We start from the raw sequence: 25,401 nt of genomic DNA, 5'->3' as shown, positions 1-25,401 counted from the left end.
AATAAAAAAAACATTGAAAGTAATTTCACCCACTCGTTAGGACGGTGTGATCCATGTCCTCATTACAATCCCTGAGCCAGGAGTGGAAATTCCACGTTCGTATGGCGAGGCCACCTTAAAGGCAGTCACTGCTGACTTTCCGCGAAGTGGTACTCATGAATAATAGCCCAGATCAGGGATTATAGCCTCGATAATCTCTCGAGGGATGATGACAACGATGATGTCATCATCCCTGGACGGATACTCGTTTGAGTTGGCACCTGGCTGGGATTTGAACTCGTTTTAGAATTGCACATTATGGAATCTAATCAAAATTCCGTTTACATTATTGATGGTCTGGCGCTGCCTGCCCGCCTCTCTCTCTCTGTCTTGCCCTTCTGTCACCTCGCTCTGCCTCTTCCGCTCCAAGCTCCTGGGACCATGGCTCTTCTGAAGTCCCTCGCCTTATTCCGCCCGCCCCGTCTCTCCGTCTGTGGACCGGCTCGCGATGTGTCCTCTCCTGTTGATGTCGCCGCCCTGTGAATTGTGTGTCCCCCGCAGGGCGAAGCGCTTTGCCTCGTCCTTCACACCCCACCCAACCCCGCCACCGCGTCGCTCAACTTCCTCGCCGCTTGCCGCCCCCCGCTTTCTCTTCTCCGACATCGATGATAATTTTCGCCGGGGCCAGCGGTGGCACCGCGCGTGGCCCTCTCGGCGCCCAGCCTCATTTATTCTGAGCTCGTGGCTAGGGGCGAAGGCTCATTGACAGGAGGACTCGGGACACCACCACCCCGGGTTTCCGTGGGCCGCAGCGCCGCGCGTTATTTGACGAGCGTGGAACGCCGCCGCCGCAGCCACGAGCGCGCGCACGTGGAATGCGCGCACGTGGAATAATCGCACGTAGAATGCTTGCACGTGTGCGCTAAGACAAAAGGTTCCCCCCGCAAAGCCTGTTTGGGGTAAAGCGCCCTGTGAAGTCCAACAACAGCACACGACGAGGTGGGGTGGATAGCGCCACGCTCGGCCGCCTTTGTCTCCCCGATGGCGATGTTTACGCAGAATATCATGACCTTGTTTGAGGCTGAGTCGATCTAGGGGAGGCCTAGAACCGGTTTAGATTTTCGTCACCGATGTTGGCCGCGAGCGGGGACTCGGGTCGCCGAGTTCGTATCGCAGTGCGCTAACCACTGACCCACCGCTCCTCACGTGTACAAGTGTAAGTGTACACGTTGACACGTGTACACGTACACGTGTTCATGTGTAAGTGTACACGTGTACACTCAATTGACACGTGCGCAACGAGCGCGCGACGACGCGTGTACGAAACAAGTCTTGTCGCTAGCACAGTTTGAATTTATAGAAGGGAACATTCAGGACCTCGGCAAAAATTAACTTTGCAAGTTTTTCTCTCTACAAATGTTGCCCTGACACAGCTGACAGAATTGTTCAGAGTTCCCCTTTAGGATGTTTAAAACAGCCTCGTTATTTATGCTAATGCCTGCAATGCGTGATTTTTAATGCAATCCAAGAATTATATGCACGGCCCTCGAGCGAAACAGTTTTTGGTGATAGGTCTCTTTCAAATACTCCAGTACCCTATTAATCATCACGTTGGGTAATCTGTGCTGCGTTCTTAGAGGGACTGAAGACCGCAAACTATGGGCAGCGTCGACCGATAATTCCATTTCACAAAGCAGCCCTGCTTCCTGCAGATGTGCCGTCGTTTTGGCCGTCCATCGCCGTGTTTACCTTTTGATGTTTTAATATATGGAGCTGACAACCGCCACGGGTTTCAGAAAAAAAAAAGAGGACTCGAGCAGCTTTTGCTCCGTGCGGGCAATTTAAATTGAACGCCGCTCAACGAATGCCTCTTCATAGCTCGTTCTATTCTCCACGCGCGTGCGTTCGCGCACGTGCACGCGCGCGCACGTGCACCCGCGCGCGCGTGCGTTTGTGCGCGTGCGCGAACTCGGCGACCCGAGTTCGATTCCCGCTCGCGACCGGCGCCAGTGGCGAATGTTTGAACCTGGTTCCTGGGCCCTCCCCTAGGTCGACTCGGCCCTAAGTGAGCACCTCGTGCTGTGCGTAAAACATCGGCACTGGGGAGACAAAGGCGGCCGGGAAATTATGTTGGCTACCCGGCCGCACGTGTCGGCCCCAACAGTCTGTTAAAAGCTATACGGGGGATCTTTGTCCTGCACTGCGTTTACATATTTGCACACGTGTGCATGTGTACGTTTACATATTTGCACACGTGTGCATGTGTGCGTTTACATATTTGCACACGTGTGCATGTGTACGTTTACATATTTGCACACGTGTGCATGTGTACGTTTACATATTTGCACACGTGTGCATGTGTGCGTTTACATATTTGCACACGTGTGCATGTGTACGTTTACATATTTGCACACGTGTGCATGTGCACGTTTACATATTTGCACACGTGTGCATGTGTACGTTTACATATTTGCACACGTGTGCATGTGTACGTTTACCAATGTGTGTGCGTGTCTTTTTATGCGTGTGTGGGGAGCGGCGGTGCAGTGGTTAGCGCCCTATGCTGTAAACCCGGCCACACGAGTTCGATTCTCGCTCATGGCCAACACCAGTGACCATTATCTGAACCGGTACTGGGTCTCCCCTACGTCGACTCAGCCTCAAATGAGCACCTGGTGTGGTGTGTAAACATCGCCGGGCGTGTTGCCGGTCACCCACCCCCTCGTGCGCCGTGCCGGCTTTCATAGGTGTTCGCTCACAGCACTTGGCCCAAAAATCCGTGAAGGCTATACGGGAGATCTTTGTCTTTGTTTACGCCTGTACTCATGTGCGTCACCCATCACCCAAATCCCAAGTTTCCCTGCAATCACATTACAAACTTACGGCTACTCATGGCTGAGGCTACTCATGGTGTGTTCAGGGCTACTACGTATTCAGTGCTCTGATCCTGGTGCTGCGATACGCAGGTGTGCGTATGTGCACTGCCTACCGCCTTGACTATGCAAATGAAAAAAAAAATCGTAAAGAAATAATCTCATAAAGGTTTTTTTTCAAAGTCCTTGAATTAAATTCGCAGGCTTGATACTTGAGACAAAATAATCACGTACGGGACCCTCATCCGTCATCGGATAGATCGAGGCTCGTGATGTTGAACCTTTCACGCTAACGTAAAACAAGACGGACGCACTTATTCAAGGAGAGGGAGATATAAACAAATTGAGGCATCCCAGTAAAGGTGTGTTTTGCAAGTTGCAAGGAAAACCTCTGCGGAGATGGAGCAAATGGGCTCGTGTGTACGAGTTTGTTTGGACCGACTCGTTGAAGCATCTGCAAACGTACGTTGCCCTAAGCTCGCTAGGATGTGGTCGTAAATATTTCATCGCGCATTGTGCAGGCAATTTTACATAATCTATTCGCTACACTGAGAGCAGAAGTGAAACATTTTTTTTTGTTCAGCGGAATTGCCTCTAAAACAAAAAAGCACCAATCAGCAAAAATGTGCGAAAACTATTGGTCAATTTTCTCTCCCGCACCTCCGATTAACACGGTTGGCGACGTACGGTGCGAAAGAAGTTCAACATACGTACGCACATGAGGTACATGATACAAAACCCCCCAATGCTGATTGAGCATTGGGGCTATGCGGCACATGATGACGGTGAGTTTTTGTTAAAGAGGCCCTCTGTCAAATTCCAAGAAGTTGGTACTTTACTTTTTTTTTCCATCAACACCAGCGGGATGATGGACTTTGTCAGCCCAACGAGGATTTGAACTCACAACGCTCTGACAGAGGTTCAAGCTGCGCATTCATATGTTTATGCATCTATATCATATTATCACAATTATTGTCACCATCATCATCATCATACCATGCCTTATCCAGAAAAGCCTCACGGAATCTCAACCCTCTTTCAGCAGGATGTCAGGTGATCAGAGCCATTTGAAACGTCGTAGCCAATGTGGGGAGCTTTTCAGAGACTCACGACGCAGTGCGAAAAGCCTTCAAGTCCCTGCAAGATCTGAGCGAGCCGCTTGCTGTCATCGCCGTCATCGCCGTCTCACTGACCCCAAACTCACTGACACATCTAAAAAGCCCCACCACGAAACGGTCGTTTCTTGTTATTTTATTTGAACCTATCTACGTGACTTTAACCGAAAGACCCAAAAATAAGAACACGAAATGGCGTCCGTTGCGTAACGCGCCTCCACAACTGTTGCTCACACGCGCTGGGAGACGACTCGACATTGGCTCGAAACGGACTTTTTTTAATAAGCCAAACGCCGTGGCACCTGACTGGCAGCCCAGCGCATTATCCCGTCGAAGAGTAAATGTTTAATTGAGGCATCCTTTATAGTGCTCGATATTATAGCTTGACATTGGCGCTTGTCTGCGTTTCGCGAGCCCTGTTATTTGCCGCTATGCGAGCCCTGTTATTTTCCGCTTTGATAAAGAACGGTGGCTTTGGTGCACGCGGACAGGACGTTAATTACATGGGCTGCCACCGCAGCCCACAGGCCCGCATCAGATGCCTTGATAGGGCCCCGTCGGCTGAGGGGTTAATGCCTGTCATTTACATCGTCAGTGTCAGAGCAAATGACTCGGTGGGGTGGATCGCGTGCTAATGACTTGTGTAAGCCAGTGTAGCGCAAAGCAAGGGGTTTCCCAGAATGCATTAATCAGCTGATGTTTTTTATATGAAAAAAATCAGCGATTGTGTAACACGCACAAAATAGACATCTGCATTGCTCTGATGTGAGCCGTTGGTCACTCAAGTTGAGTATTATCACATCGGTGCGTGTGCGCGTGGTCCCCTCTCAGTAAGCATGGACGTTTGGGCCTGCTATGGGCAAAGACGTTTTTTACAGCCATTCCTCAGATGCACAACATCCGATGTTCATTTCGGCCTGTTCATGAGCGGTGCATCTTGAGTCGTGAGATTTCTCAATTCCCGAGCCACGTCAAAGCCACATCAGTGCCCCACGCTGGGCTGACTGACTCGGGACAGTCTGGGAATCGGCATCTTTATTCGCGTGGTCAGAATTGATTTGTACCAAGATCTGGTGGCAATGCGTCGAACATTATTATCGTTTACTGCACAGTTTCAATTGGCCTTGGCTAACTGAGAAATATATCTGGGGTTCATCTTCTTGGTTCTTTCGGTAAAGTCAACTAATTCTCACTAAGAGAATAATTTTATTATGTTTTATTTTTATTATTTTATTATTTCCCTTCTACGTGACTTTACCGAAAGAACCAAGAAGATGAATCCCTGCAGTCACGAAAGAAGCTTTAAATCGAAAAATCTGGTGTCGGTGTGCAGTGGGAACGGTGGCAATACCTTGCTCCACAGCCCGCAACCTTTCGGCATTCGCGGCGTCTGTGCTCATGGCCTTCACAGACTGTGAGGGCAAGTGCCGTTAGCGAGCACCTATGAAGGCCACCACGGCACACGAGGGGTGGGTCGCCAGCACCACGCCCGGTCGCCATTGTCTCCCTCGTGGCGATGTTTGCACTCCTCACCAGGTACTCATTTGAGGCTGAGTCAAACTTGGGGAGGCCCAGGAACGGTTCAGAAAATCGTCACTGGTCTTGGCCTTGATCGGGAATTGAACTTGGGTCGACGGGTTCAGAGGGCAGTGCGCTCCCAACTGTGCTACCTCTCCCCATAGACGAGCACACTCACGTACCAAGACCAATACCCGCCATTCGCCACGAAGTGTCACCACAGCATCTATGCCAGGCCAGGTGCACTTGGAGGCCACGTGAAGTGTCGAAAGCTCGCCGACAGGAGGTCTCGGGACAGACCCAAGTGCCATGGGTTGGCTGACTAAGTTGACTGGTAGATGCACCAGCTGTACCCCCTAATGTGCCAACTTGCTTTATTTTATTCGCCCAGCTGCTCTGCTCGTTGTTGTGAACGTCGCTCATCTGCCCTCCGTTGTTGTTGGAGAGCGACTGCCTCCCACTGCCCAGTAGCAGCAGCGTCCTTCACGAGCCTCCTCCACAGAGGCCGATCTTGACACCGCTGGTACCGGTTTTAAGCAAGTCTACTCATCTCCACATCCTCCCATACCCCATCAACTCCATCTCTTTTCCAGCCCCGTGTCGTGCCCGTTTAGCCCCCTCTCTCTCTCTATCCGGCCACACAGAAGCTGCTCACGTACCCCAACAATCACACACACGCACACACTCACACACCCCTCCACCTTGGCAGGTGCAGCTCGCTGGCTTTAAACTCCAACACGGAGCTTCCACACCGTTGGGTGTGGGAATTCGGCCTAATCCGGGCTCTTGGCTTCTCCTGCACAGCTTTAGCAAATGCGCGTTTTTTTATTTTGTTACGGAGAAGGACCCGTGTTGTCAATTGAGTTTCAGGCTCCACCTTGCCTCGCTTTCATGTTTTATGGAGCGTTTAAGACAATTTCAGCGCTGCATTTGGTCACGATAAATATTCATGACTTATCATGCGTTGCACCTGGGATCGTGAGAGTATGCAACACTGCCTCACTACCAAGAGTGATGTTATTAATATCTATTCATGCATATCACCAAAGTCTCGCAATACTAATAAAACACGCTTCATGTTTCTGCTTAATACAGAAAGATCGGAGGTTCTGCCGGTTGGCACTCAGGCTCGGGCAAAAGAAAAAACAATTTGTGGAAGGATCAGGCGTGGCAATCGCAGACTATGTGACGCAGCTTTCTACACGTTTCTAAAGAGCCTCAGCACCATACTCGACCATAATCTCTCATTTGGTCACCACGTGCAAAATATCGTCAGGTCCCTGCAATTGTCATATCAGGGCTCTGCGACGCAGTCGACCACTATCGAGTCGTGACGTAGCCAACACGGTGGCGCGCAGCGTAGTGCATCGACAAGGCTCGATTGTTGCAACTCGCTGCTCTACGGGACGTCTGGCAAATGTATTACCAAGCTGCAGCGTGTACAACAGTATTAGGCACGTGTCGTGACGGGTGCTGCAAGGTCCCACCGTGTCCGTCCAGTGCTCGCCGAGCTGCATTGGTTTCCGGCTGCTGAACGTATACATACGGTCGCACTCATTACACACACACAGAGTACTTGCAACAAATGAACCGCAATGCCTTGCTGGCCTAGTCAAGGAGCTTGAACCATCATCACGCGAACTGCGGTTCATCCTGGCAGCGGCGGCGTTTGGCTCAGCCGTCGAACAAAGACGGTGGCCACCGCGTCGTGCGCTTTCAGACGCGCTCCAGCGGCCATCTGGAATGTTCTTCCCTCCACTATTAGGAAGCCACTGGAGCTATGGACTGATTTTCGTGTTTAGTTTGTCGCCCTTACCCCGCACCTGTGATTAGCACGGTTAGCTACGTACGGTTCGAAAGAAGTCCAACATCCATGCGTAATATTAACAGAGTATTGACTATTATTCAAGTCTGTATTTACACTTGCTGTGCTGGGTGGCCTGCTTTGTAACCTTACACCTCTTTTCCACTGGCACATCCGAGCCAGCGCAGGGCCACATACGATTTGGGTAACGGCTTCCCACCGGCTATTATCATTGCACACTCTGCTACTCGTCACGCGCTTGTCTGGCTTGACCACCTCAATGTGTTCACTGTAGCTGATCGCTCTGCATCCACATCAGCCACACGAAAGCACAAGTAGATGGCTAGCTATGTGCCGTGCCGTGCCCTGAATCAGACGGTGATACGGTGGTTTCGCAAGGAGACATCTGGCTCTGTGGCCAAGCCAGGGGCAAGGGGAGTGGGGCTGATGCGCGGTGTTGCTTTAGTCAGGACACCGTTGAAGAAGAATCACTAACGTGGCATCACCATCGATCGATCCGAAAACACGAAATGGCAACCACGTGCAACGATACCACCTTCCGCAGGTTTTCCCGCCAAATGCGGTGTCACGTGGCATCCGCTGATTAGAATCAGAATAGTTCTACTGCAGGGGGAATCCTATGAGCTATAAAGCTCTTTTTCACAGGCGTAAGAACGTCACGACGGCAAACAATAAACAGAAAAAACACGATCGGAGTGCAACGTCCAAGAAAGGTCAATATTGTGAGCACGGAGACATTTTGCATGCCCACAAAGTGTCAATGTTCTGAACATCTCTGAAAAGATCTGAAATTGTCTTTAAAATAGGCAGGAGAGGGAGGGGTGGTAGTTGTGGCTCCCTTGACAAGCACCACGAGATGTGTTTTGAACAACAGTGTTAAAGAATAAAAACCGTCTTCTTGGTTCTTTCGGTAAAGTCACGTAGAATGGAAATAATAAAATAATACAAATAAAACATAATAAAATAATTATCATGACGTTTCGGCCACAACGCAAGCAGCCGTCCTCAGGTGGAGAGCAGGTCTGTCGAGTAGACAGAGTCTGAATGACACACTCCAGGCTTGGAGCGACTATTTAAGCTGGGATGGAGGGGGGGAAGGGCGCCTTGACAAAATAATTTGCATATCAAGAGGTTGAAAAACTCGGATTAAACGCATTGACGCGATGAGGCTAGAGGAGCCGCGATGTCGAATCGCCTGTGTGCGAGCGTGCGAGACAAATCATATTTTGGGGCCCCCCTCCTGACCGATCGCCTCTCCTCCTGAGCTGATAATGTCGTTACTGGGCCACTGACCCGGACAGGAGGCTTGAGCGGTTGGTGTTGGTTGTTGAGAGGGTTACTTTCATTAAAAGGTAATCCAGCTTGATCGCTTAATTACGCGAGGTTGCAGAAATAATGTGGAGTAATCTAATTCCAACATTGTCGGAATGCTGAAAGTAATGTAATCTGCCTCACTTGATGCTGTTTGCGGTCATGCCCCTTGAATGATTATCTTGCGTCCAGGCTGATACAGCCTCTGAGATTCAAGTATGCTGCTGCATTGGCAGGTCTAGATCCATGATCTGTATGCACACGACTGCTCTTGTACGCTTTTATTATCCCAAGCAACTCGTGTGATAATGTTTTTCTATAATAATAATAATAATTATTAAACCCTCCCCCCCCCCCGGCGGTTTTGAACTTGAATTCTTTTCGTGAGATATTCCTCAACGCAACTGTGCTCTGAGTGTGCTGGCAGAGTGTTGTCCCGACACAGATAATAATCCATTCGGAAAGTCTTGCGCTCTTGTCACAGCACTTCTGCTGAAAAGAACAACTTCAAAAGTGGTCTTTTAATTTGACACAATGGGGGGGGCAGACTTCCCCGTATACTCTACTGTGAGATCGGTGTTCTTCGTATGAGAGTCAGACGTGCATTATGACTCCCGGTGTCAGATTTTTGTTTTAATTATTCACGTGATCCGCGATCATTTTTTTTGGCTTCGGCCGCATAGTGGTTTGTATAAACCTGCAATCTTTCACCACCCGACACAACCCAATACACAATTATTTTCACGTGTGCGAGCATTTAACGCCCCAATAATTATTAGTATTATTAAATTTCGATTTAAAGCTTTCGTGACTGCAGGGATTCATCTTCTTGGTTTTTTCGGTAAAGTCACGTAGAAGGGAAGTAATAAAATAATAAAACATAATAAAAATAAAACATAATAAAATGAAACAAACATAATAAAATGAAATTGTTTCATTTTATTATGTTTTATTTTTATTATTGTATTACTTCCCTTCTACGTGACTTTACCGAAAAAAACCAAGAAGATAGTATTATTAGTTCAGCTCACCGGTGAAGCTGAATATTAATCCTCACAATCGAATTTTGCAATTAGATGATCACGTGGCCTAACCGCAAACATCTATTACGAATTATAATATTATCTGGGCAAAAAACAAACAAACCTACGTTTTAGGTGATATCATTGGTGTACAGTCGTCGGCGAACCAGGCCGTGACCACAAACTCATCACTTTTGATGGCCTGGTTTAATTGTGGGTGACAGCCCAGGCACAAACCCAGGATCTCAGCAGCGCTGACTCAGTGCTCTGACCTCTGAACCACCACGGATCACAGAGAGCAATCAACCGGCTGATGCAACGTATAACACGATTTCGAAAACAGAGCAATAATCCGGTGTTACTGCTACCATTGGTAATCTGATTGCAGGAACGCGGTACGCTAGCCGATGCGTTCCTGGTCGTGAAAATTATTTAATTTGATGTTTTTGTAGCTGCCATGTTAGGGACGCGAATGAGCCGACGGGTCCGTGAGTAGTGTGCATCGTGTGCAAAAACAGCCTGAATTATTTGTGTTACCCGCAGAGTTGGAAAGTCGAGGATGAAGTGTGAATTCTGATTAGGTCCGTGCTGAGCAGCCGGAGTCCGCGTGCGTGCGAGGCTGCGGTGACCCCCTTAGTCCGCGTTCAGGCGCCATGCTGGTTTGATTTTATTTTAAAGGAGCTCAGTTGGTGCTCAAAGCCCCAGGACATCCGATGGTGGCTGTCATGCCGTATCGCCTCATGGTCAGCATCCTTAGACAATGGGCCCTGTGAATATCAAAACGTGGGCCAAGTCAGTCCATTAATTCTAGATTTGAAGCTTTCGTGACTGCAAGGATTCATATTCTTAGGTTTTTTCGGTAAAGTCACGTAGGTAAAACATCAAAATTAATGAAAATAAAATAAAATAAAACTAAAATCACGACGTTTCGGAAACGTCGTGATTTTTGTTTTATTTTATTTTATTTTCATTAATTTTGATGTTTTACCTACGTGACTTTACCGAAAAAACCTAAGAATATGAGTCCATTAAGTGAGTAAAAAAAAAATTCTCCCTACTCAAGCAAGCATTGGGCAGGGCTTAGCTCTGTTGCCTGTTTGTCTGTCCTGGGCCAGTGGTGGACCATTCACATTCCTGTGACAGAGACCAGGGATTCCAAACGGGCCCTAATTCAGTGAGGATCTAAGACATTCATAACGTGTCAGTCACAACCACCGAGCCGGTCCCATTGACATCCTGGGTTTGAACATGGCTCTCAGATAGCGTGGCGCTGCTACGAGGTGGGACTTTGGCTCCTACTGAACCACTTCGATTATTTTGCTGCTATAATTGTCCAAATGATGGGCCACTGCGCTGAGCAATCATCTGTGATTGCCAGGTGGCTTCTGAAAAATAAGTTAATACCTCTGGGAGCGTTGCCCGGTAGGGTGGGGATGGTTTAGTTTTATTTTACGTGTTTGGATGATTTGTTTACCTTGCATGTACTTTGCACCCTTGTGTTTTTGCACTGCTTGTTGTTGTAACGTCCCGACTGGACGTTTGTGAAATAGAGCTTCATAGCTCATCGGATTTCCTCCTGCAGTATCAATACAAGATTCTGAACGGTGTGACGTCACGACGTGGCCCGCTCGGCCAATGAGGGCGCAGCTTTCCATAACGTTCGCTAATGGGGTCAGTCCCATAAGAAAGCCCTCTGGAGCACTCTGCCCAACGGACGAACCCCGAGTACTGTGACCTGATAAATCATCGTCGCAATACGTAAATCACTCTTTTTTTTGGGGGGGGGGGGGTCATCTCGATTGGTGGTCGCAAGCAACGTGGCGGGAAGTCGATGTTGCTGAGGTCAAGGATCAGTCCGCTGTCTATCCATTGGATGACAACTGTTTACTTCCCGACGAGGTTACTCATTTCATCGGTGGGCTGACGAAACATCTCGGGATTTGAACTCGCGACCTAATCGTGAAGCCGAGTGCTCCGCTCAGCGTTGCCGCACGGCTCGATTGAAACGTTTTTGAAATAACAGCGCAAATGATGGTTTAAGGTTGCCGTGCACAGGGTTGGACATCTGGTGGGCCATACGGTCTGAGATGCATGTTCAACTGTGGGCATGTGTGTCATTGAAATCCCACCAGATTCGGATTGCCTCTTGGACTGCGTCCAGCAGTGAACAAAGGTGCAATGTTAATTATTAATTCGACATCGGTGGTACTGGCAGAGTCTGAAATGGCAGTGCCCATACGTGCCTCCCAGTTATTAATTAGCGACATCGCTTGGCGTGCGCGATGACCACCACAACCACGTGACTTTTCTTTCGTGTTGTGCGCGGTGCTTTTAGCGCCACATCGCGTGCATTTGTAGCGTTTAGTTTCATTTGTTTGCTGGTGACTGTGTATTTCATCATTAGACCTCCTTTGCCAGTACCAAAATATAATAATAGGGTTTTCCCCCTTTTTTATGGCGATAAAACTGAAACCTTTTTACAAGGATTCATGTCTGCATTAACCACAATACTTGCAGGTAAATGCAAACAAAAAACACGCTATGATAATATATGCATTGTCCTTGTCGAGGCTCAAAAAAAAGCCGTCCCTTGGTGTGGACCAATCAGTTTCAAGGGCAATGCATATATTATCATAGTGTGTTTTTTGTTTGTATAAAACATAATAATATACAATTGTATTTTATTATGTTTTATTTTTATTATTTTATTATTTCCCTTCTACGCGACTTTACCGAAAGAACCAAGAAGACGCCTCCTGTTTTATTGACAGAAAGGGAAAACACATATTCTAATTGTTTCATTTCCATACTCCCCCTCGCATTGGCGTGGGGAGGTGCCCGCACTTCGGCTCGTCGGGAACAAAAATCTGTACAGGGACTCCTCGACTTACGAACGAGTTAGGTTCCAAAGGTCTGTTCGTAAAGTCGATTTGTTCGTACGTCCAACTTCACTCCTGTCGATTACAAACACGCTGTATGGCATGTATCCTAAACACGGGGAATGGCTTCAAAAGTTAAACAATCTCCTGTAGATGTAGATGCCACTGGTTTTTCATGTTCTGCAGATGTAGATGCCACTGGTTATTTATGTTCTGCAAATGTAGATGCCACTGGTTCTATATGTTCTGCAGATGTAGATGCCACTGGTTGTTCAGGTTATGCAGATGTAGATGCCACTGGTTCTTCATGCTCTGCAGATGTAGATGCCACTGGTTCTTCACGTTCTGCAGATGTAGATGCAACTGGTTCTTTATGTTCTACAGATGCAGATACTTGAATGACGCTGCCGTACACAAAAAAACACTGCGATTGTTCACGTTTGTAAAGTAACGCCTTAATCACTCGAAGCGAAAGTGTTTTGCGATGCCACACGTGCTAACGGTCAATGCAAATATATTGATTTAGTGCTTTGCACACACAGATTGCCACCGTAATTACCACCAAAAAAACAGCATGATAATTACTTAAAGTAAGACACTTTAGTGTTTGGTTTTACAGCACGGGCATTGTCTTGTTTTCTGAAGCACTTTGAGATATCGGGTGTCAACTTAACACGTAGGATTATTTTGGCGACCAATATTACGATTCGTATTAGATTTTTTGGGTGAGATCACGTGAGTAAAATTGTGGCGATGTTAACTCTTGCCAGGTATGCAGGAGGTCGTGGGTTCGATCCCGATCCTGACGCCTGCTGCTGTATATTTGGAGTTTGCGTGTTCTCCCCATGGACGCTTGGATTTTTCTCCGGGTCCTCCGTTTGTTCTCTCCACATTTTGAATTGTGCGTTTCGAGTATTTGGCTGCTATAAATTTGCACACGATAAGCCACTTCCTTGAGGTGTCATTTGTGGCCAGGACACTTCTGAAAAAGATCTACATAGCTCAGTGGTTCTTACCTGGTAAATATTCATCTTTTATTTGATTTAAGGCCCAAGACTGGAGGGAGTTTTCGCAATAATGGCAACTGCCTTATGATGCTGGTTGTATCTACCGGCGAAATGTCTGCATCTAGTTATTGTATTTTGTGGATTGCTCTCGAACATTGCTGGTGCTACTGAAGCGGTAATACATCTGCATGTTTGTTCATCGCATGCTAACTTTATTAACTGGCTGCATCGGGTGGAGGAGCGAGTACAACACACATTTCACCCACGCGATCTGACCCAAAACTAAATTATGAATCACGCTGATTGTATTCGGGTGCTGAATAGCATTTAAATCCTCATTCCCTTGAGATGCTTTTAATTCCTTGGCTGACATTCTGTCACCAGTCCCGTCTGGAGGAACGTCGCCTGCCTAAGCCCAATTACCGTTCTTTAATACGATGCCTCCGATATGATGCCTCCGGATAGTACGCTCGTTAATTTTTTTTCAAAGTCAAAGGTGGTCATCCTCTGAAAAGGCTGCCTGACCCTCGCTCTGGCAATGTGGAATTTCCGCCAACGGCGTAGACGCTGCCAACGGCACTGTACGGTGGCTTGCGTGAACAGAGAGGCGTTTTTTCACACTACCACATCCCCTTACGTGTATATAACAAAGCCAAAGATCCCCCGTATAGCCTTAACATACCGTTGGGGCAAGTGCTGTTAGAAAGCACCTATGAAGGCCGGCACGGCGCATGATGGGGTGGGTGGCCAGCACCACGCCCGGCCACCTTTGTCTCCCCGGTGGCGATGTTTACACACCGCACCAGGTACTCGTTTGAGGCTTAGTCAACCTAGGGGAGGCCCAGCACCGGATCAGACAATCGTGAGCTGGAATCGAACCCACGTCGCCGGGTTCGTTAGCGCAGCGCGCTAACCTCTACGCCACCGCTCCCCATCCATATATAACCACATATACATGCGGTGTAGACTTAGACGTTTCACCATATCCCTCGAAGCCGATTTCGCTTTGCGGTTCATCCTGCACTGTGCAGTCGGGAATTGTAAGCTTGTCGGACGCGGGTCGGAGTTGCGACGACGCGCTGTGTTCCGCCGGCCCGTCTACCGCAGAGAGGAATACTGCGAGATCTACCGGGCGAAGGACAAGTCGACGGGGAAGGTCTACGCCTGCAAGAAGTTCATAAAGAAGGACGGACGCAGAGTTCGCAAGATCGCCAACAACGAGATCACAATCCTCAAGATGTGAGTGTTGACGACGACGCGCCGGCTTCAGCGAAGGCTTTGCTACTCTTAGGTTTTTTTCGGTAAATAATAAAAATAAAATAATATAAATAATAATAGAAATACTATTATTATTACTATTTCTATTATTGTATTTTTATTATTATTTTGTTACCTACGTGACTTTACCGAAAAAACCCAAAGAGTATGAATCCTTGCAGTCACAAAAGCTTCAAATCTAGAAGGCTTTTCTGTCGTTAATATTTCATTGTTGTAATAATCAGAATGATAATCGATTGTGAAATCACAATAACAATTGTCAGTATCAAAAGCAGCAGCGGATTGAGCCTCAACAGCGTCATCGTCATTATCGATCGCAGAAGCATCATCAGCAGCTTCATAATCGAGAGCAAAAGCATCATCATCATTGCCATCATCATCATCAGCAGCAGCAAAATGGGCTTCATAGTCAACAGCGGAAGCTATCATCATCATGATGAGCAGCAGCATGTTCATCATCAACAGCAGAAGCGTCACCAACGTCATCATATATAACAGCACCACAATTAGCATCGTTGGCTACGTACAGTACGAAAGAAGTTCATCATACGTACAGCAGAACCATCATCAGTTATAATCATCATCATCAGCAGCAGCAGGGTCATCATCGTTATTAAGAGTATCAGCACCGACTTCATCATCTTGATAATCATCACCATCATCGGCAGCTGCAGCAGCAGCATCATCATTATCATCATCAATATAATAATAATCATCATCAGCAGCAGCAATAACATGTGTGCGACGCGTCCCGTGCCCCCTTGCGTTCCAGGGTCAAACACACCAACATCCTGCAGATGGTCGAGGCTTTTGAGACACGCAAGGAGCACTACGTGTTCCTGGAACTGTGAGTCCGTCACCCGGCACCACCTCGCTCGCCCGTCGATTACAAGCAGGCACTCAAACTTTGAGTTCATCAAATGCGCCATCGTTCTTAAAAGCAAGGCCCCTCGTTGTGCATAATGTATTATCCTCCGTTTAAAGCGGGGGGGGGGGGGGGGGGAACTGTGCCATTAAAATAATTACGTCAATCTGCACCGGTGCATTTTGTGACATTAACCGCTTTCCTGCTCAGATACGTCTGCAAGTTGCAGGGTGGGTGTCTCGTACACCGCTGAATCTCTGAACATGCAAGCGGTGAGCGTTAATGTTTTTTAGAGAGGCGTAGTAGCGACACGACCGCTCTCTATGATAGCTGGTGCCAAATTGTGCCACGTCCTCCCGCGTGGCCTTGTGGGAGCCTCGGTTCGTCTTACGAAATGAAGTTACTTTACGTCATCGGAATGGGAAAGGGTTCATTTAGTTTTCATCTGTGAATGCCGGGCTGAATAGGTTCACATTTTAAGTCCTTTTTTTGTTTTACTTTTGATGGTCATGGCGGTCCCCCTTTTCTGGCGAGAAAGGTAAGTTCACATCGTGGGTAGGAGCCGTGAAAGCAACAGGACAGGCTCCAGGTGTTTGCAGTCGCAACCCTGGGGATGTTTAGCGATCTCTCATTGCCATGGGCAGTGTCTGTGCGTACGCGCTGACAACGATAAGCGTGGACAGCATCCCTAAGGCTAAGCCTTTCCAGGCCACAGGTTGCAAGTGTCGGCGTGGTGCACTTCAGATGTTATGGATAGGGCCATGCCCGGCCACCTTGGCCTTCCACCGGATGCCAATGTTCACACACTGCACCAGGTACACATGCTATGGTCAAATCAAGTTAAGGGGGCACTTTAAAAATTAAAAATCACAGTGGCTGAGCACAGGCCTAAAGGCCCGAAATTCCAAGTGGCCGGTAACAAACAGCGCGTTCAAAATATTTAACAGATGAAAGTTAACGCGTTTCTTGAATTGCGCAGTTATCATCGTCGTCGTCGTCATTATTATCATGAGAGCTTGGGGTAAAAGAGACGATGGGAGGGAATTCCCAAGTGGAGCAGGGCGAGAGAGAAGTGTTGCGGACAGAATTCTGGTGATGCTCTCATTTATGCTTGATGGGTGGCGCTTGGGATTTTTTTTTGTTAAGTTCAAAGTTAATTTATTAGGTATAGCCCTGTGAGCCTTTCGGCTCTTGAATCGGGTGCAACCGTAACAAACAAAAAACAAAAACATGAACAAGAAAACATCTTAGAGTGACGATGTGCAAACAGAAAATGCAAGAAACGACAGCAAAATATTGCAGAAAAATCACCGTACACCAACACTGTGTAAATATCCCAGTGGGATGCAAGTCAAACAACAACAACAACAACCACAAGACAACTTAGATTAAGGCCATCAGTCTAACTCTGTACTACAACAAACAAACATGGCCAAACCAAAAAACCTTTTGAAAATCACCAAAATAAAGCCATAAAAGCAATGAAACAGTGCAGGTCATAGGAACTGTGACCGAATTTTCACAATAAATGACGAACCCACGACCTGCTCACAACTCTTACTGACTCCATCGCGCACATTGAGTTTGGACTTCGTTGACTTGTTTCATGCAGAGTTTTTTTTACTGTCGAAGCGACGGGACATTGTGTTTAAGAGAGAGAGAGAGAGAGATGAAAAGAGACACATCAATATATTTACTTCTCAAAAAAAGTGTTTAATATACAGGAACGCGATATTATCCGTCGGTGTTTCGGGATGTTTCACTGTATAATACAGGTTTTTTAGGTTAGATCGCGTAAATATACGTGTCGTTAAACCCGCCATAGCCAATTAGTAAGGTTTGCTATGTTCTCAGATTGTAAATGTTGTGTATTTGCTCTCCAACACACCGATGGTGATGTACTAGTAACGAATTGGCACGTTCTGTTTACGTGACAAACCTTACTAATTGGCTGTGTCGGGTGTTGGTTGGTTTAACGGCACAACATTTATATATTTAAGTGATATAGCCCCCCCAAAGAATCCTGTATTATGGATGTGATATTGGTCGCGAAAGCGTCCTCCTCCTCCTCCTCCTCCATGTTAAAATGTTCCACTTTGCTGCAATTGTGTGGAAGATAGACACAAAATGTAGCCGGCTCTCCAATCCCGCTCAGTGTGAAGAAACGTAACTGTGAACACAAATCTGGCTGTCGCCTGATGAAGCTAGTTGTAATTACTGGCGAAACCTCGTACTCAGATTGCAAATGTTGTGTATCTGCTTTCCAACACACCGGTTAGTGCTGTACTAGTATACTACACTATACACTACACTATACACTACTGCTGTACTAGTATACTACACTATACACTACACTATACACTACACTATACACTAGTGCTGTACTAGTATACTACACTATACACTACACTATACACTAGTGCTGTACTAGTATACTACACTATACACTACACTATACACTACTGCTGTACTAGTATACTACACTATACACTACACTACTATACATTTGTGCTGTACTAGTGACGAATTGGCCACGTTCTGTTTACGTGACAACCCTTACTAGTTGGCTGTGTCGGGTGGTGGCGGGTTTTAACGACACATTTATAGACCTACGCGATCTAACCCAAAACAACTCTGTCATGTGAACACAACAGCAACAACAAAAACAACGACAACAACAACAGCACGGTGTGTTTATAGTGTGCACCCTCAAGCACATCCCAAGACTCTGTACAAAACAGTCGGTGGCATGCTGCACATCACGGGAGGGGCAAATAAGCAATTCATACAGAGCAGTGTTTGTCAAACTCTTCTTAGGCCCGCAGGCCACTCTGCCGATGTAAACATTTTACGTGGATCACCCAGTGGCCCCCTCCTCTTCCCCTGTGACAAACACACATTCGCTCATCTCCAGCTAAAAATATCCACTCGTACAAAATGATGCATTCATATTTACCGCAACGGATTCTTTTCCCCCTTTTTTTACGCAGCTATGAAGGCTTTTAGATTGTAGGGTTAGAGTCGTTTAATCGGGGTAATTGACCTAACTTCATTTTATAATTAAATGAGTAAAATATGAATTAATGTTCGAAACAAAAAGGTATGAGCGTTAGTCATTATTTGCGGATCAACCCTGCATTTGGATAACCGCCCGACGAACCATCTGGAGGAGCATCATGGACCACTCGTGGTTCCAGGGACCACGCTCTTGACAACCGCTCATATAGACAAAGGGAACGATCCTTCCGTATAGCCTTTAACAGACTGTTGGGGCAAGTGCTGTTAGTAAGTAGCACCAATGAAGGCCAACACGGCACACGACGGGATGGATGGCCAACACCACGCCCGACCGCCTTTGCCTCCCCAGTGGCGATGTTTTTACACACCGTACCAGGTACTCATTTGAGGCTGAGTCGACCTAGGGCAAGCCCAGCACCGGCTCAGATTATTATTCCTGGCGTTGGCCGTGAATTGAACTCGGGTCACCGGGTTCGTAGCGCAGCGCACTAACCCCTACCGCGCTATATACGTACACGCGCTGCTCGACTTTTGATTTCCCGACCCGTTGCCTCTTTTTTCCCCGAGACCTGAGTGAATCTACGGATAGCCCCGAGTATTACACGGTCCGCGATATTGGTGATCACGACGGACAACGTGGGACTTTTGTCGTTGAGTGGTCTAATGCCGTTCTGAGCCACGGCTGTGCCTCCCAGCTCAATCATCCCCCCCCTCCCTCCTCTCTCCTCCCCGTTGTTCTGTGGGGGAATTTTTTGTCCTAACATTCTGAAGGTTGCGGGTTTAAATCCTGGTTGTGGTCCGCCGAGCCAATCATCCCCGTTAAATGAGGTGCTGCTTTGTTGTAAGTCGGCGGCGATTATCATATGCGTATTCATCGATCGAACGTCATTTAGTGTAGCACCCTTCACGATCAAATTGTCACAGAGCGCTTCACAGACTGGGCTCTACCATAGCAATGTAGAATTTCCACCACCCGCCTGAAAGGGTTTCCCTAGTAGGTGACTGGGATGAGGCAGTCAACTGATTTGGGCAAACTGGGTTTAATCGTGGGTGGCACAAATCCAGATTCGGAACCCACGCTCCCCCATCGGCGATGGCCCCGTGACTGACGGGAGAGCCATCGTCCGTACCGCGAGCCACCCGAAGCCACCTAACGCGTATTTCCCCCCCAATTCTTTTTAAATGTAGAACCCTAATTGGGTATGTTTTAGCTTGCTTTGTAATTACGAGGACATCTTGCTTCTGATTTGCCGGTGAAAGTTAATTGCATGGGTTGCACCGGCAAAAAATAGCAATGCAATTACATGGCACACCAGGTGTGACACCCACATAATGTCAAGAAGTGTGGTTCAAAGTATATAACAGACGGAAATTGTTGTTTGTCTATTAATTTATTTTCTACTACTAACATTTTAAAGGGTGCAATTAAATGTAAACAGCCTTCATTTCTCCCCCCCCCCAAGTCTACTTCTGGCAAAAAAAGGCTGCTCTTGAAATATGTTCGAACCATTGTAAGCCACCAATTGTCGTAGTTTTTTTTGGGTGACGGTGTTTTTCGCGTGAAATACGAATGATTGTGTTTAAACACCCGCCCGAGGAAGCAGCAACGCGCACAATAAACACAGCGTCCTGAACCTCGGCGGTTTCCCCCTGCGGCGTCAATGGTGAGTCACCTCCGTTGGCTTAGGGGGACCGTAAGCCGAGAATCGGTGCCTTCTTCCCGTGCTCATTTTAGCTGGGGGGGCGGAGGGGGGGCGACACTTTTCACAAGGCTCGTTGGCAGGAGGGTCCTGCTCGCAACGGTTGGGTCGTTTTTTTTAGCTTAGCAGCGCCGGTTGGAAATTCGAGCGAACGACAGAATCCCACCGGCTGGGAAAGACGACGTTGAAATCGCAACCCGCGGAGGTTCGAGCGCCTGCTTGCTCCGCTTCCCACTCGCCTGGCAGCTCTCATCGTACCGCGCGCCGGTGGACGCCTCGCAGGGAGACGCTGACCCCACACCCCCAATCCAAGCGGGGGTCGCAAGCGCGCTTTGTGTCCTAAACGGGGCGCGCGCCAAGGAAGGCATTTGTCGGATGAAACCCGGCCGGGATTTAAAGTCAATCTGTGACGGGAACGTGTGCTGTGCACGGGTAGCCCATTCATTTCCGAGTGGTCACAATGCCTTTGAATTCCCATCCAGAATCTCAGCGGCATTGTGGCTTTGTGTCTTTAACGCGGTAATGCCGCCGGCAAAAAGCCCCCACCCCCCCCCCCGCCCCCCCACCTAGATGTCCACCGACCACACCATTGCCATTTTTACAATTCAGTGCGATGGAGAGTTTCAATTTTGCCAAGCGTCTCACGGCGAAGGTTGTGGTTCGCACAGGACTTGGGGGGTCACGTAAGGTGGACAAATAACGAACGAATGAATGAATGTGGACGAAACGAAAGCAGATGGCCACCTGGGGAAGAGTGCCATGTTGTGAAGGCCGCGTGTGGTAGGGTAAAGTGTGGGTACTCCCACCCCTTTGAAGTTGTCCGACTCGCATGGAAGAGTAGGCCAAATACGGTCGCGAGGGGGGCTGTCTAGGGCTCCTTCTAGTCGAGGCCCATTCCGCCAGCAGTGGCGCGAGCGAGCAGTTGCAGGTCTGCGAGTTACAGTGGTCAAGCTGGCCTTTGACGAACGGCACACACAGCAACCTGTTGGCAATTGACCGGTTAATTCAACGGTGAAAGGTCAATCGCAAGTGCAGACTCCGAGAGCCGTCGTCTCAGAGGTCGTCGCTCACCCTCACCGTGTGCCCTCTGGGTGGTGGTGGTGGTGGTGCTGGTGCTGTGTGTGGGTTTGCAGGGCGACGGGCCGGGAGGTGTTCGACTGGATCCTGGACCAGGGTTACTACTCGGAGAAGGACGCCAGCCTGGTCATCAAGCAGGTGCTGGAGGCCGTGGCCTACCTGCACTCGCTGGGCATCGTCCATCGCAACCTCAAGGTGCGTGTCCGCCCTGCGGCCAGGGTGGTGGGGCCGGCGCCGCCGTCACCTCCCCGATTCGCGCGATTGGCTACGTACGGCGCGAAAGATGTTCAGCGCACGCACGGTGCAATCGGGGGAATTGGCGTCTGCCTTGGGGTGGCAGCAGTTGATTTTTTTAAAATGAGATCCAGCACCGGCGCTCCGCTGAACAGCCGCCGGTCCGGCTGTGGAGCGGCTCGCGATGTCGCCGTCGTGTGAGTGAGTTGTGTTTTCCCTGCTGCACGGAGCGTTTTGCATCGCTCAGCAGGAGTCAGGGTCGGGATTGAACCCACGACCTCCTGCATACCAGGCGAGGTAGTTAACATCTCCTAGCCATCGTGATGATGATGATGCGAGAGACACGCAAACTCTAAATACACAGCAGGCGTCAGGGTCGAGATTGAACCCACGACCTCCTGCTCACCAGGCGAGGTAGTTAACATCTCCTAGCCCCCGCCGTGTGCTGGATCCGCTTGACAAGTTCAAGCTCTCATCATCATCATCATCACCACCACCGCAGTATCCCGTCCAGTGTTTTGACAGCGAGACCGAGCGTCGAGCGAGAAACGCGTCCGACAGAAGCTGCCCACTGGGCCAGCGAGTTTCGTGCCCAATGGACTCTGTTCGTCGCGACCTCCGTGCCGCGCCGAGGTTGCCCCGTCCGTGTCGCCCCGATGATGTCGTCGTCTCGCGCAGCTCGAGAACATCGTCTACTACAACCGCCTGAAGCACTCCAAGATCGTCATCAGCGACTTCCACCTGGCACGCGCGGAGGACGGCCTCATCAAGGAGCCCTGCGGCACGCCCGAGTACCTGGGTGAGTGGTGAGCGTCGGTTACGAACGCCGTATGTGTGTTGAACTTCTTTCGCGCCGTACGTAGTCAGCCGTGCTAAACGGAGGTGCGGGGGGCAGGACAACAAACTAAACGCAAAAATAAGTTCCAAAGGAATGAGTCATCGATCTAGATGATGATTTAAAAGTGCTCAGCTCCCAATGGCTTCCTCGTATGAGAATAAAAAACGTTCCAGACGGCATCTGAGAGCGCCGCGCGATGCGGTGACCCGACACAGCCGCTGCCGCCGCTGCGAGGGTGAGCGGAGTTCGCGTGATCGTGGTCTGCGCTCCTCGACGAGGTCAGCGGGGTGCTCGCAATCGTCGCATCTCATGTCAACACATTTGAAAAGCGGCATCCCGAGTGGCAGCAGCAGCAGCTGTCTCGGTGCGGCGCAAGGCGACTTGGGCACCGGGCATGCGAGTCGCCATTAGTCTGGCAGTCGGGGGCGATGATTGCTGATGTGCCGACTCGCAATCGAGGAGCGCAAGGCATCACGCGAACTTCGGTCATCCTCGCAGCGGCTTTGACTCGTCACTGCATCGCAGCACGCTAATTGGGCCGTCAACCCCCTCTGTGCCGGAGCGCAGTGTCACGAGCATTACCACCTCACGTTTGTTGATTTTTCCGTGCGGTTTTTTTGTTTGTTTTTGTAACGCCACGTGCAAGATACTTGTAAACAAAGGCGCAACGAACGACTCTACTGCGGAGGTATTCCAAAAGAAGGGTCCTAAGGCTGAGCAGAGCTTATTATTATTATTATTAAGGCTGAGCAGAGCTGTTGCCGGGTCAATCGAGGAGCAAGTTCTGTATTTACTAAACTATTCCGCGAACAATAAACCAGCACCAAAAGCCCGCACGCAGGATGTACAACTTAAACAAAGACAATGATCATCCGTACAGCCTGACTGGACATCTGGGAAAAAGGGCTTTATGGCTCATAGGATTCCTCCAGTAGAAATGCACATTCTGATTCTGAGACTGTTGGGCAAGTGCTGTTAGCGAGCACCTATGAAGGCCGGCACGGCACACGAGGGGGTGGGTGGGTGGCCAGACCCACGCCCGGCCACCTTTGTCTCCCCAGTTGCGATGTTTACACATCGCAGCGGGTGCTCATTTGAGGCTGAGTCGACCGAGGGGAGGCCCAGGGCCGGTTCAGATAATCGTCACTGGCGATGGCCGTGAAAGCGTAGCGCTGTCCGCTCTGCCACCACGGTGAACGCGCGCACACACGCAGTGCGAGTACGGCGCCGAATAGAGGACAGCTTACACCACAAGTCACAAATGGGCTGCAGAACGCCGGCGTTGGAACCTTTTGTGCTTTTCTCATTCGAAATAAGTGGGGCAAAAACACAATCTGAAAAGAGCCGTGGCCGAGATTGCCATTTTCCTGCAGCATTTGCAGTGAGGGGAATCAAGCATTACCCCCCCCCCCCACACACACACACCTCCACCATCCCTGCTCCCGCTAGACAGAACACGGCACGCAGTGCTCGAATGTAACGCGTAGTGGAACAAGGGCAGTCGAACAGAGACAGCCCCTCTGAGGGAGTGCCGGTAAAAATAGGGCCCCACAAAGCCTGCAGACATGGCCTTTAATACGGCAAGGTATGTTTGAATAAAATTATCATTAGCATGTAAGGCTCCTGAGATCTGCATACGAAATGACAAGACGAACATCTCTCACCCTAACACCCCCCCTATAGTATAGTCTTGCCAGGAAGTGGCGATGTTTTTTTTACACACCACACCAGGTACTTATTTGAGGCTGAGTCGACCTAGGGAAGGCCCAGGACCGGTTCAGATAATCGTCACTGAATCGGATTCGTGGTTGCTGGGTTTTGTAGTGAAGCGCACTCACCACTTACACGGCCGAACGTCGCATATATGTTCCAGGATTGGGCTGTTTGACCAAAAGCAGTCACATTGTGCGTGGTGCTTTGCGCTACAGGAACAGAATTTTAGAACCTGGAGGGAACCCATCCAGAACAGGTATATAACATACAAACTCCAAAGACAAAGATCCCGCGTGTAATCTAAACAAACTATATCATGGGACCTTTTTGCCAGCATCAAGGTATTAAATGTAAGAACAGGTGTTCTTTGGTTTCATAGATATAAAAAAAATGTAACTGTTGTGTTGTGATCGAAACGTCGTAGCTTTTTAATTGTTCTATGTTTCTATCTACGCGACTTTACCGAAAGAACCAAAGAATGTGAAATTCCTGCAATCACGAAAGTTTTAAGTCAAAACATAAGAAGAGGTGTTGATCCTTCCTGGCAATACCACAGGAGGTGCTGAGATGTTCGAACACCAAATAGAAACCTTTTGCACGGAATCGTGTCCGCATTAACCACACACCGCTACTTGTTGTGAACATGCAAACACAAACACGTGCTCCGGTTGTCTTTGAAACTGATTGGCCAACAGCAGAGACAGATTTCTTTCCACAATTACCACGTGTGATTAAATGTATCTCGTTGGTGTTCGAACATCTTAACAGCCCCTGTTGTTTTTTTTCTTCTTCTTGGTTCTTTCGGTAAAGTCACGTAGAATGGAAATAATAAAATAATTCTCACGACGTTTCGGCCACAACGCAAGCAGCCGTTCTCAGGGTTGAGAACAGGTCTGTCGACAAAGAGTCTTCTCGACAGACCTGTTCTTCACCCGAGGACGGCTGCTTGCGTTGAGGACGGCTGCTTGCGTTGTGGCCGAAACGTCGTGAGAAATATTTTATTATTTTATTATTTCCATTCTACGTAACTTTACCGAAAGAACCAAGAAGATGAATCCCTGCAGTCACGAAAGCTTTAAATCGAAATTTAACCGCAGTAATAGCCGGGGCTGCCCATTGGGGTCGCAACCGTGAACCTTTTGCAACAAG

General features: G+C 48.7%; 1 protein-coding gene across 2 annotated transcripts in view; it reads left to right on the top strand.

Annotated features, from left to right (window-relative positions):
• CAMKV (CaM kinase like vesicle associated) overlaps nt 1-25,401 on the top strand; it is a 139,235-nt gene that overhangs the window by 92,715 nt on the left and 21,119 nt on the right. For both annotated transcript variants that reach the window (XM_078876360.1, XM_078876359.1), the window contains exons 4-7: nt 14,637-14,768; nt 15,580-15,654; nt 21,524-21,662; nt 22,380-22,500. In XM_078876360.1, the coding sequence (XP_078732486.1) occupies nt 14,637-14,768; nt 15,580-15,654; nt 21,524-21,662; nt 22,380-22,500 (467 nt within the window). The remainder of the gene's footprint in view (nt 1-14,636; nt 14,769-15,579; nt 15,655-21,523; nt 21,663-22,379; nt 22,501-25,401) is intronic.

Source organism: Lampetra fluviatilis, chromosome 44 (assembly GCF_964198595.1).
Source record: "Lampetra fluviatilis chromosome 44, kcLamFluv1.1, whole genome shotgun sequence".
Lineage (NCBI taxonomy): Eukaryota > Metazoa > Chordata > Hyperoartia > Petromyzontiformes > Petromyzontidae > Lampetra > Lampetra fluviatilis.
The sequence above is the reverse complement of the archived record's forward strand: the minus strand, read 5'-3'. Positions and strand labels throughout refer to the sequence as shown.